The sequence below is a fragment of the Electrona antarctica genome (assembly GCF_951216825.1).
Source record: "Electrona antarctica genome assembly, contig: scaffold_470, whole genome shotgun sequence".
Lineage (NCBI taxonomy): Eukaryota > Metazoa > Chordata > Actinopteri > Myctophiformes > Myctophidae > Electrona > Electrona antarctica.
In genome coordinates, this window is record NW_027637701.1 from 1 (window position 1) to 12,500 (window position 12,500).

Consider the following 12,500-nt stretch of genomic DNA (forward strand, 5'->3'; position numbering starts at 1 on the left):
CAGGTACCACAACAAAGCCCCTATAGGGCTTTTTGTGTCGCCTTTATAACAATAAACCGTAGCTACCTCCATACACAGTCTGTGCAAACTGGTAAAGTATTCAATCAATCTAGAGGCGATTATATAGAGGCTGCGTGGGCTAGTTCAGCAGTTCTCAACCGGTGGTCCGGGGACGGCCAGGGGTCCTTGAGGGGGTTCCAGGTGGTCCCCCAGTTAAATGATGGAGAGTTGGTAACCAAATGGACCCTTACAGATCTTTTAACTCTTGAGTGTAATTATTGTTAAACATCTGCAACAAGAACTCGTTGGAGAATTGTTATTTTGATCAACGTTTGCCTGTTGTCTCTGCTGGTGGCATCAATCGAGCATGGAATTGTGGACACAATCTTATATCCCAACGACAGATCCAACTTCTACGTTTTGGGTCTGAGAGGCTAAATCTCATCAAATGGTGGTCCGTGCATGGTTCAAATGACGAATAAGTAATGCACCTTGACGTGAAAAGGGTTGAAAACCACTGATGTAAACCAGTGCCTCTGTACAGTCTCCAAACTGTTAATAAAGTATTCAATCAATTAATGAATCAATCAATCAATCAATCAGAAAACGCTACACAGAGGCGATGGGGTGTGCAGTTGAAGCCTGTTCATTCACTCACTGCAACACATATAGGGCTGCCGATATGAATGCTGCCTGACAATGGAATGAACAATTAGCGTGCTTGGTTGGTTGATCACTTCTACACACAGAGCTGTGTGTGTGTGTGTGTGTGTGTGTGTGTGTGTGTGTGTGTGTGTGTGTGTGTGTGTGTGTGTGTGTGTGTGTGTGTGTGTGTGTGTGTGTGTGTGTGTGTGTGTGTGTGTGTGTGTGTGTGTGTGTGTGTGTGTGTGTGTGTGTGTGAACACTATACAATGATACATAACACCCGTCTGAAATACCCGTAATGCTGCTGTGAGCCGTTAAAAATAGCTTAATTAAAAAAACACACAGCATGCCAGATGTGATTTAGAGTGTAATTCCTTCCATTTATATAAAACAAATGTGCTTTTTGCCCTGTGTGCGTGTGTGTGCGTGTGAGTGTTTGTGTGTGTTTGTTTGCGCTTGCTTGCACATATTGGGTGCTTGTGTTTGTGTTTGCATGTGCATGCGTGTGGGTATAAGTCCCCTTTCAGTGGATTTAAAAATGTGTGCGTGCGTGTGTGTGTGTGGGTAAGTCCCCCCCTCCTTTCAGTGGATCTAAAATGTGTGTGTATACGTGTGTGTGTCTGTGTGTGTGTGTCTGTGTGTGTGTGCGTGCGTGCGTGCGTGCGTGCGTGCGTGCGTGCGTGCGGGTGTGTGCTGTCTTCCGTATATAAAGGCAACTAAATGGTTTTCTGGAGGGGGATTTCTAACCGGCGAGATGCTGCTCGTTCTGCTGCTGGCAGCCTTTTCTTCATCCATCTCTGGCGCCCTCTCCTCCTCCTCCTCCTCCCCCTACTCATCGGAGGAGGGGGGCTACCCCTCCCCCCCTTCCTCCTCCTCGTCGGACCTGATGATGGCCGAGACGTGCAGCGTGTGCTCCTGCATGTCCGTGGAGAACGTGCTCTACGTCAACTGCGAGAAGATCACGGTCAGTCAGGGAATATTTTTTTTTTTTATTTCACCCATTTTGGGGGCGGGAACCCCTTTTGGTGTTTTAAGCATTCTTCCGTTCTATACTTTAGCTAATGAAAAATAGCAGATCTACAAGTTCGTAGCGCGGCACCGAGTGCCGCGCTACGAACTTGTAGGTCTGCCATGTTTGAAAAATCGTGAAAATGATGGCGCAAATCTTTGAATATATATTCTTTTAGAGCGAATGTTTTTAACTCAAATCTTTGCTTCTGGGGGGGGGGGGGGGGGAACAACATATTTTGAGAAGGGGTCGGCGGCCGATTACAGATAATTCTAGGGGTCCTTGACATGAAATAGTTTGAGAACCACTGAAACATGTTCAGAAAACTGTCATGATTTACAAGACATTTGTAGAAACGTCCTCAGGTCTAAATGGGTTCACCTTTATTTAACCAGTGAAAACACATTAGGACTGAGTCTCTTTTACAAGTGGTAAATAGTGCATTTATATAGCACCTTTATCCAAGGCGCTTTACGCATTACATTCACCCATTCACACACACATTCATACACCTTTACATATAGATAGATTGTGCATTACATTCACCTCTACTCTCTACTTCACTACATCTCAGAGCCAACATTTTTACTTTTACTCCACTACAATTATTTGAAAACTTTAGTTAGCAGTTTCTTTGGAGATTTTAATTTTGATTAGAAAACATACAGTAACCACTTCAACCCTATATTTTGGCCATTTGAAAATAGCCGATCTACAAGCTCACAATGCGTCGCAACGCGACGCATTGTGAGCTTGTAGATCGGCTATTTTCAATAGATTTTCTACACATTTTGAATTTGTGAAATGGCACATTCTGCACAATGAGTACTTTTACTTTTAGTACTTTAAGTACATTTTGATGCCGATACTTTTGTACTTTTACTCAAGTACATTTTCAATTCCGTGCTTTTACTCGTGACGAGGTACTTCTAAATTGCAGTATTGGTACTTTTACTTAAGTAAAACAATTGAGTACTTTTTCCACCACTGCACATAAACGACACCCTGTCTTCTCAGTTCTCGGTGTCTCTCCTGTGTCGTCTGTGTCGCACGGCGGCTCGCAATGCATCTTCAATGGGAGTCACGTGGTTTTAGGCTTCGTACACACATACAGAACAACTGTTCTGTGCTCTGCCTGTGTTTCATGGCCACCCAATGCTTTTCCAATGGAAGTCACGTGGTTTGACCAAACACTTGTGTTTGATTGCCCCCCTCCCCCCAATCAAACACAGGCGGCCTATCTCCTGTTTCTGTAGCGTACACCCCCTGGACATGACGGATGACGCTAGTATGTTGCAAGGGACTTACCCCCAATCCAACCCTTGATGCTGAGTGCCAAGCAGGGAGGCACTGGGTCCCATTTTCAAAGTCTTTGGTATGACCCGGCCGGGGATCGAACACCCAACCTCCCAGTCTCAGGGCGGACACTCTAACCACAAGGCCACTGAGCGGGGGGGGGCAGAGCAGCTCACAATTCATTTGCAATGGGAGTCACTGGGTTTCACATCAGAGCAGCTCTGCTCCACGGCTGTGTTCTGCCCTCATCCCATGGACTCCCATTGGAAATGAATTGCGAGCTGCTCTGCCTCCCCCTCTCCCCACGGAACAGAGCTGCCCTGCCTCCCCCTCTCCCCATGGAACAGAGCTGCCCTGCCCCCCCCCCCTCTCCCCATGGAACAGAGCTGCCCTGCCCCCCCCCTCTCCCCATGGAACAGAGCTGCCCTGCCTCCCCCCCTCTCCCCACGGAACAGAGCTGCCCTGCCTCCCCCCCTCTCCCCACGGAACAGAGCTGCTCTGCCTCCCCCTCTCCCCATGGAACAGAGCTGCTCTGCCTCCCCCCCTCTCCCCATGGAACAGAGCTGCCCTGCCTCCCCCCCCTCTCCCCACAGAACAGAGCTGCCCTGCCTCCCCCCCCCTCTCCCCATGGAACAGAGCTGCCCTGCCTCCCCCCCCTCTCCCCATGGAACAGAGCTGCCCTGCCCCCCCCCCCCCTCTCCCCACGGAACAGAGCTGCCCTGCCCCCCCCCCCCCTCTCCCCACGGAACAGAGCTGCCCTGCCTCCCCCCCTCTCCCCATGGAACAGAGCTGCCCTGCCTCCCCCCCCTCTCCCCACGGAACAGAGCTGCCCTGCCTCCCCCTCTCCCCACGGAACAGAGCTGCCCTGCCTCCCCCTCTCCCCATGGAACAGAGCTGCCCTGCCTCCCCCCCTCTCCCCACGGAACAGAGCTGCCCTGCCTCCCCCCCCTCTCCCCACAGAACAGAGCTGCCCTGCCTCCCCCCCCCTCCCCATGGAACAGAGCTGCCCTGCCTCCCCCCCCAGGGGGTCCCCAGCTAAATGATGGTTTGATCGATACAGCAGCCTCTCTAGAGAGAGGAGAACAAAACAACACCACGTCTTGCCCACATTAAACTAAAGACATTTTGGCCAAATTATCTCTGGAACCAATCTGTCCAATCTGCTCAGTTTAAAGTGTGTTGGATAGAGGACAATCAGGACATTAAGCACATTTGATTGGCGGGCCAGACAAAGTGAAGTGGCCCGTGGGACGCAGTTTAAGTATCACTGGTTTAAGGCACGGCTAGAGTGCTGTCTCGACCAATCAGATTCCTTCCTCGAAAACGACCTGTTGTACTGTATAATGCAGTGACTCCCAAACTTCTTCACGTCAAGGACCCCCAAATTGACACTAATTAGCCCGCGGACCCCCATTTGAAGAGATATGCCAGGGACCCCCATAAGAGAAGATCTTCACGGCTCTTGCAGTGACTCTCAACCATTTTAATTTCCAGGACCCCCAGTTTGACATGCATTAGTCTACGGACCCCCCATTTAATGGCATTTCTATCTCTGGGACCCCAATTTATATTGTAAAATCGATGTTAAAGTGTACAAATGGAACCAAAATGGACCCTAATTAACTCTTAAGAGTATACAAATGGAACCAAATGGACACTCTCAGAGTGGCAGACCCATAATGGTCCCCACTGAGCAATAGACGGCTAAGTTTTTTAGATGTCTATCCTTAGATTAGACGTTGATTAGCGGTTGTTTAGACGTCTATATCAACCGCTAATCAACGTCTAATCTAAGGATAGACGTCTAAAAAAACTTTCATTTTTAGCCGTTTTTTATCGCATTTTTAGACGGCCCTTTAGACGAATATTAGACGTCTATTAGACCAAAAGAAATGCTCAGTGGGTCCATTTGGTTCCAAACTATCATTTAGCTGGGGAGCCCCCTGCAGGAACTCCCTCAATGACCCTGAGGGTCCCAAGGCCCCCACTTTGAGAACAACTGGTATAATGTATATACGGTCCAGTTCCATTCGTTCCTTCCAGAGAGGTACCTATGGATGTCACTGGCTCGTAGGTACCTTGTATATATATATTTTTAAATCTCCTCTGACCACCAGGTGTACCGGCCCACGCAGCTGGTGCCGCCGGCGTCGCAGCTCTACCACCTGAACTTCCAGAACAACGCGCTGATCGTGCTCTACCCGAACAGCTTCCTGAACTTCAGCCACGCCGTGTCGCTGCAGCTGGGCAACAACAAGCTGCAGAGCGTGGAGGGCGGGGCCTTCGCCGGCATGAGCGCCCTGAAGCAGCTCCACCTCAACAACAACGAGCTGACGGGGCTGCGCACCGACACCTTCCAGGTAGTTAGTTAGGAGGAGCAGGGGGCAGGGAGGGCTCCGGGGTTATAAGCCATTCTGGGCGGGAAGAACCCCCTTTTGGTATTTTAAAGCGTTGTTATAATTTAGCTATTGAATAATCGCAGATCTACAAGCTCATAGCGTGCCACCGAGTGGCGCGCTACGAGCTTGTAGGTCTGCTATTTTTTTAAAAGTCGTGAAAATGTGGGCGCAAATCTTTGAATATATATTCTTTCAGAGCGGACGCTTTTAACTCAAATGTTTGCTTCTGTGGGGGTCCCTGGAACAACATATTCTCAGATGGGGGGTCGGCGGGCAATTACATATATTTTTGGGGGTCCTTGACATGAAAATGTTTGAGAACCACTGACATAGAAACATAGGGTTTTTCAGAAAACTGTCAGGATGTATAGAAGGCATTTGTAGAATTGTCGTCAGGTCTAAATGGGTTAAAACACCAAAAGAGGGAGTTCCCGTCCAGAATCCATCCATCCATCTTCAACCGCTTATCCGTAGTCGGGTCGCGGGGGCAACAGCTCCACCAGAGTGCTCCAGACTTCCCTCTCCAGAGCAACATTAGTGACTTCCTCCTGGGGGATTCCGAGACGTTCCAAGGCCAGTGAGTCGATGTGTTTCCTCCAACTGCGCCTTGGTCTGCCCCGGGGTCTCCACCCAGTGGGACGTGCGTCGAGGACCTCCCTAGGGAGGCGCCCGAGAGGCATCCTAACCAGATGCCCGAACCACCTCAGCTGGCTCCTTTCCAGGCGAAGGAGCAGCGGTTCTACTCCGAGTCTCTCTCGTGTGACTGAACTTCTCACCCTATCTCTAAGGGAGATGCCAGCCACCCGTCGGAGAAAACTCATTTCGGCCGGTTGTATTCGCGACCTTATTCTTTCGTTCATGACCCACACTTCATGACCATAGGTGAGAGTAGGAACGTACCGTTGACACCCCTTTGCTTCCTTCCTTCCATTCCAGGGCATCGAGAGCCTGGAGTACCTGCAGGCCGACTACAACCTGATCCGCTACATCGAGCGGGGAGCCTTCAACAAGCTGCACCGCCTCAAGGTGCTCATCCTCAACGACAACCTGGTGCAGGCGCTGCCCGACAACATCTTCCGCTTCGCCTCGCTCACGCACCTGGACATCCGCGGCAACCGCATCCAGAAGCTGCCCTACCTGGGCGTGCTGGAGCACATCGGGCGCATCGTGGAGCTCCAGCTGGACGACAACCCGTGGAACTGCACCTGCGACCTGGCGCCGCTCAAGGCCTGGCTGGAGAACATGCCCTACAGGTATATAGAGGTTTATGTTTAGGGCGGCTGCTGGCCTGGGGTCCACCTATGCTTTCTATGGCATAGGCAGAGAATCTAATGAATTAGAGAGACAGAGAGAGGTGTGTGTGTGTGTGTGTGTGTGTGTGTGTGTGTGTGTGTGTGTGTGCGTGTGTGCGTCAATTTAACAAAGGTGCAGACGATCAGAAATCAGCAGAGAGTGATCGACGTTTGCGCTACTCTATGCCGAATTGAAGTGGACTAGTGTCCTTGGGCAAGACACTGAACCCTACACATTGCCTCCAATGAGTCGGTCGGTGCTAGATCGCCACCGTTGGTGTGTGAATGTGGGAAGTGAGGACGCTGGTTTATCGCGTCACCTCCCAATGTATGAATGAATGAACCACTGTAAAGCGCTTTGAGCACTTGGAAAAGCGCTATAAAAATGCAATTTATTATAGAGGTTGCTCCTGCATCGTGGAACGCACTGCCTTTGACTTAAAAATCACACCCGTGTGAAGTGAGGGGTGCTAATTGCCGCTGTCACGCTTCATGTGATGCTGCTTGCCACTGCCCACTCCAGGAAGTGTCCGCTCTGGAGTAACAGCGGAGGGCTAAGCTTAGAGCAGGGGTGGGCAACTGGCGGCCCGGGGGCCACACGCGGCCCCCACCTTCACTTAATGTGGCCCTCAGGTTAATGTCAGAATACTGATATATTATTGGTTGCAGCTGTTTACAATTCCACAACATGCAAACATGACCCGCTGTAATTACTTCAGTCTAAATTAGTAGCTCATTGCTTCAACACAAGTATAATTAAAGGCATTTGAAATTACATACAAATGTTAATTTTCAGGATTCCAATTCAAAAATAGCAGAAATTCAAGATTTCAATTAGAATATAGCAAAAATAGCCGATCTACAAGCTCAAAACGCGTCGCATTGCGACGCGTTTTGAGCTTGTAGATCGGCTATTTTTGCTACGACAGTAATATATGGCCCTAGGGAGTGAGTGTGGAAATATAGTGGCCCTCTCCATCGTCAAAGTTGCCCACCCCTGGCTTAGAGTATATATTAATAGAGACGGTACCGGATTTCTCCTCCCATCCACTTGCATTAAGTTGCTCAAAAGCGCATGAGGCGATTTCACTCCTCCTTTCCGGGTAGGAACAGAGTGCATTCTGGGATGGATTGGGCCAAACACATGAACCATGTGCCATTACCAATGGCACATGACTATACCAATGGCCGTTGACTATCATTGCACGTGTTCACGTATGAAACAGCGTTCATGTGTCATCATGAACGTGCGCAATGATAGTCAACGGACCAGCTCTGGCCCAGCGCTGCAATACCAATTTCGGCCACTATGTCCATTTCGCCTCAGGGTTTCCTCCGGGTGCCGTCTCTATTTGCGAACGAAGTGAGCACTAACTATAGAAGCTGGCCGTCTGTGTGTGTGTGTGTGTGTGTGTGTGTGTGTGTGTGTGTGTGTGTGTGTGTGTGTGTGTGTGTCAGACTGCCACAACAGCTTCGTTCGCTTCCCACGTTTACGCGTCTTACTTGTAAATTGTAATATATATTATAAGGTGCTAAGCGACCCCGAATTAAACCAGGAAATGTCTTATCAGGACTTTTGCTTATTCCTTATTAATATGTGTATTTAAAATATAGCTAACTCGTCAAATCTCTTAGTTACATCAATATTGTTCTTATGAAATAGTTGGTTTGTGCCTAAGTATTAAGATTATAAAGATCGCTTTTGTCATTTTGACTGCCAGGGACTTCCCATCCACTTCCCATGATCGCGGTGGTTTGACTCATATGGATATAAAGAATCAACTGACTGAGAGAAAACACTAATGTTACTGCCGTCGAATTATTCAAAATGTCGCTATAAACGTGATATCAAATATCACTGACTGACTGTTGTGACGACACAGAGACAACTCCCTGACAATATCACTGAGACAGTTTTTTTTTTTTTTAACCACAATGCTTATATAATAATGAATTGCATTTTTATAGCGCTTTTCCAAGTGCTCAAAGCGCTTTACAATGGTTCATTCATTCATACATTGGGAGGTGAAGCGGCGAACAGTCGACGCCAGCGTCCTCACTTCCCACATTCACACACCAATGGTAGCAAGCTTACACCGACTGACTCATTGGCGGCAATGTAGGGTTCAGTGTCTTGCCCAAGGACACTTCGACATGTGGACAGGAGGAGCCGGGATTCGAACCGCCGACCCAGGGATCATTGGACGACCTGCTCTACCTCCTGAGCCACAGCCGCCCCACAATGCTTATATGAGACAATTTAAAATGAAACTTCTACGGCCCTGGAGGACCAGGGGATGAGCGAGTGACATCAGGACTTGGGTAGAGATTCCACCGTCTGTGCGCTCCGCTGTAGTGCTGACATAATGAAGTGACATTATTCCAGAGTGTCTCAGCCCTGCGGTCGCTTCTCGCATTTATTAAGGTGTCTTACTGGTATATGAAAGTCTAACTCATGTTGATTAGGTGATGTAAAACAAACAGTGACAAAACACATTGCATTCTCTTTATTGTTAAAGATGGAGTGCCACGATTTGTTTCCACCCTAAAACATGATCATCAGGTATTATTATATTTTAAGGAGGAGGAACTTTTTCCAAAAAGTGTACAGTATTTGTTAAAATCATGCTTTTATGTGGACACGCCCACCAGTTCATTAACCCATCTGCTGCCACCTGCTGGACGCAAATCCAACCTCAGACTGCCGAGGGCTGCAGGGGCGATTTAGAGGGTGAACACACAGGACAGAACGGATGTTGTGGGCGTCCATCTTTTTATGCTAATAAATAGCATCAATGCTAGCGAGCTAAACTATAGCCATCCTTGCTCTAGAAAGCGCCAATGTTTCCATCTAAACCACCGGATAATCAGCAAAGACCTCCGAACATTGCACGTTTTATCCAAACCACGGAGAGCTCCGTAGATTAGGAGTTATTCAGCTTTTTAGTCAGCCTGTATAATGGGAGGTGGACGGGGGCAAGGTTGCGCAACCCGGTCTAGGATCTCTAAAGAAGGAAAGGCCAAGCCAAAATAGAAATCAGCGATCCTGTTTGGTATCAATAATAAAGCTAATCTGACGGAGCATTCCGCCAGAAGCGGAAGGTAAATACAGTCCCTTATGGTTGGAGTGTTCCGTCACAAGGAGGAAAACCGATAAGTATGCCTGGTTTGCCTGGTGGGTGGTGATCCACCTGAACTGAAGCCACACCCACAGCTGTAGTTGTATGATAAAGGGGGAGGGGTTAGGGGAGGGGCTGATAGTGTGATGTCACTATATTACTGTTTATTTCATTGGCCCGTTTGACTGTCAAGGGTTCAGCCTCCAGGAAGAAACCCTAAATACAAAGTTAATACACCATTGCACATAAAAACGACTCCAGGGTGTCTAATGAAGTACTGTCACCTCATAGACACATGAAAAACTGGAAAAATACAACAATCAACACTCCATCTTTAATGGCATTTAATGTTTGTGTTAGGGACAAGATGACGTAAATTTTCCGTTCATTGTCAATGGCATTTTTAAAACAAAAAACAAGGCTTGCGCCCCTCAAAAAATGCTGAGTCAGTCGACATTTTTAAAAGCAGCTTAAAAACGTTTTAATCCTTGAGTACTGCATGTTTGCATTATTATACTATTATGTCTTGTTTTTAACTTGATTGTTTATTATTGTGTCCACTGTACGACACTTTGTAACATTGTTTCGAAAGGTTCTATATATATATATTTGCCGAGATTAATCACATCGGTATCGGCCGATTCTAGTTGTTTTTTGATTAATCGGCAGATAAACAAGCCCAAAGTAACAGCTTGAACAGGCTTGCCTATAAGCCTGTTGCTGTTACATGTATTTTTATTTTTATTTATTTTGAAATACAGAATGAGATCATATCAACATCGGTAATAGCGGTTATCGGTTATCGGCCATAAACGGCATTTAATTATATGGGATATCGATATCGGCCAAAATGTCTCATGGGTATTGTACTTCCTTCCTCGCAGCATCTTCATCGGCGAGGCGGTGTGCGAGACGCCCAGCGACCTGTACGGCCGCCTCCTGAAGGAGACCAACAAGCAGGAGCTGTGTCCCATGGGCACGGGCAGCGACTTTGACGTGCGGATGCCGCCCGCGGCGCACCCCGAGAACAGGCTGTCGCCGTCGGACATGTCCCCCACCACCACGCCCCCCTCGGCAGGGGCAGGGGGGGCGGGGGCGGCGGCGGCCACCAGGGCCTCCAAGACCACGGACCCGTCCAACAAGATCTACGGCAACGGCATCGTGGCCGCCGGGCTGCCGCCGTTCGGCCGCAACACGCAGATCGTGTCGTTCCAGACGCGCACGCCGCCGCTGGCGTGCCCGCAGCCCTGCGCCTGCAAGGCCCACCAGTCGGACTTCGGCGTCAGCCTCACGTGCCAGGAGCAGCGGATCCAGAGCGTGGCCGACCTCGTCCCCAAGCCGCCCAACGCCAAGAAGCTCCACCTGAGCGGGAACAACATCCGCGACGTCTCCCCGGCCGACTTCCGGGGCTTCGAGGGGCTGGACCTGCTGCACCTGGGCTCTAACCAGATCGCCGCTGTGCCCAAGGGCGCCTTCGCCAACCTCACCAACCTGCGGCGGCTGTTCCTCAACGGGAACCAGCTGGAGCAGCTGCACCCGGACATGTTCCTGGGCCTGGCCAACCTGCAGTACCTGCACCTGGAGTACAACGCCATCAAGGAGATCCTGGCGGGCACCTTCGGCTCCATGCCCAACCTGCAGCTCCTCTATCTCAACAACAACGTGCTGCGCAGCCTGCCCGTGTACGTGTTCGCCGGCGTGCCGCTGGCACGCCTCAGCCTGAAGAACAACCACTTCATGACGCTGCCCGTGAGTGGCGTGCTGGACCAGCTGCGCTCGCTGGCCCACGTGGACCTGGACGGCAACCCGTGGGAGTGCTCATGCGACCTGGTGGCCCTCAAGCTGTGGCTGGAGAAGCTGGGCCGCGGCGTTACCACGGACGTGCGCTGCGCCTCGCCCGTGCAGTTTGCCAACGTGGAGCTGCGGCTGCTGAAGAACGAGATCCTCTGCCCCAAGCTGGTGGCGCGGCCGCCCTTCGTGTTCACCAGCGCCACCACGCTGCTGCTGATGACCTCGGTGTGTTAACACATTTTAACCTGAGATTAGATTCTAAAAATGTCTTCTACATCCTGACAGTTTTCTGAAAAAGCTATGTTTCTATGTCAGTCGTTCTTCGATTTTTCAAAAATAGCAGACCTACAAGCTCGTAGCGCGCCACTCGGTGGCGCGCTATGAGCTTGTAGATCTGCTATTTTTCAATAGCTAAAGCATAACATAATGCTAACACCAAAAGGGGTTCCCGCCCAGAATGGGTTAATATGGACGGTTTTCTTTTATGTTACTAGAACCCATTTTAGACCTGAGGTTGATTCTACAAATGCCGACCAAATCTATACAGTTGATTTAGAACAAATTGTATTTTGGCGGGCCTCGATGCCGTCGTAATGACTATTTTTACACTTGCTGAAAATAGCCGATCTACAAGCTCGTTGTAGATCGGCTATTTTCAGCATGCAAACAAAGTGTAAAATAAAATGACTTATACTGGATCTCTTGTCCACTAGTCCCTTCCTAACATTTCAGTCTAGTTTTTATTTGTTGACGAAATTGTCAATATATTTAGTCTTAGTTTTAGTCACCATGGCTTAGTTTTCATTTAGTTTCCACTTAGTGTTCGTCAGCGAAAAAAGGTAGTCGTTAGTTTACAACAGATGGCCACTAGGCTTACTCCTTACATGGGCCTAGTTTAGGTGCAAGTCAAATTAGTGACTTGAGTTACTTGATTATCACAACAAAACCA

General features: G+C 49.2%; 1 protein-coding gene across 1 annotated transcript in view; it reads left to right on the forward strand.

Moving 5' to 3' along the window:
- Positions 1 to 1,366: 1,366 nt before the first annotated feature.
- Positions 1,367 to 12,500, forward strand: part of slitrk4 (SLIT and NTRK-like family, member 4) — a gene marked incomplete at its 3' end in the record, with an annotated part of 12,325 nt that continues 1,191 nt past the window's right edge. Inside the window, exons 1-4 of the mRNA XM_079531592.1 lie at positions 1,367 to 1,609; positions 5,068 to 5,310; positions 6,286 to 6,602; positions 10,645 to 11,776. Coding sequence (XP_079387718.1) covers positions 1,400 to 1,609; positions 5,068 to 5,310; positions 6,286 to 6,602; positions 10,645 to 11,776 — 1,902 coding nt within the window. The 5' untranslated portion in view covers positions 1,367 to 1,399. The remainder of the gene's footprint in view (positions 1,610 to 5,067; positions 5,311 to 6,285; positions 6,603 to 10,644; positions 11,777 to 12,500) is intronic.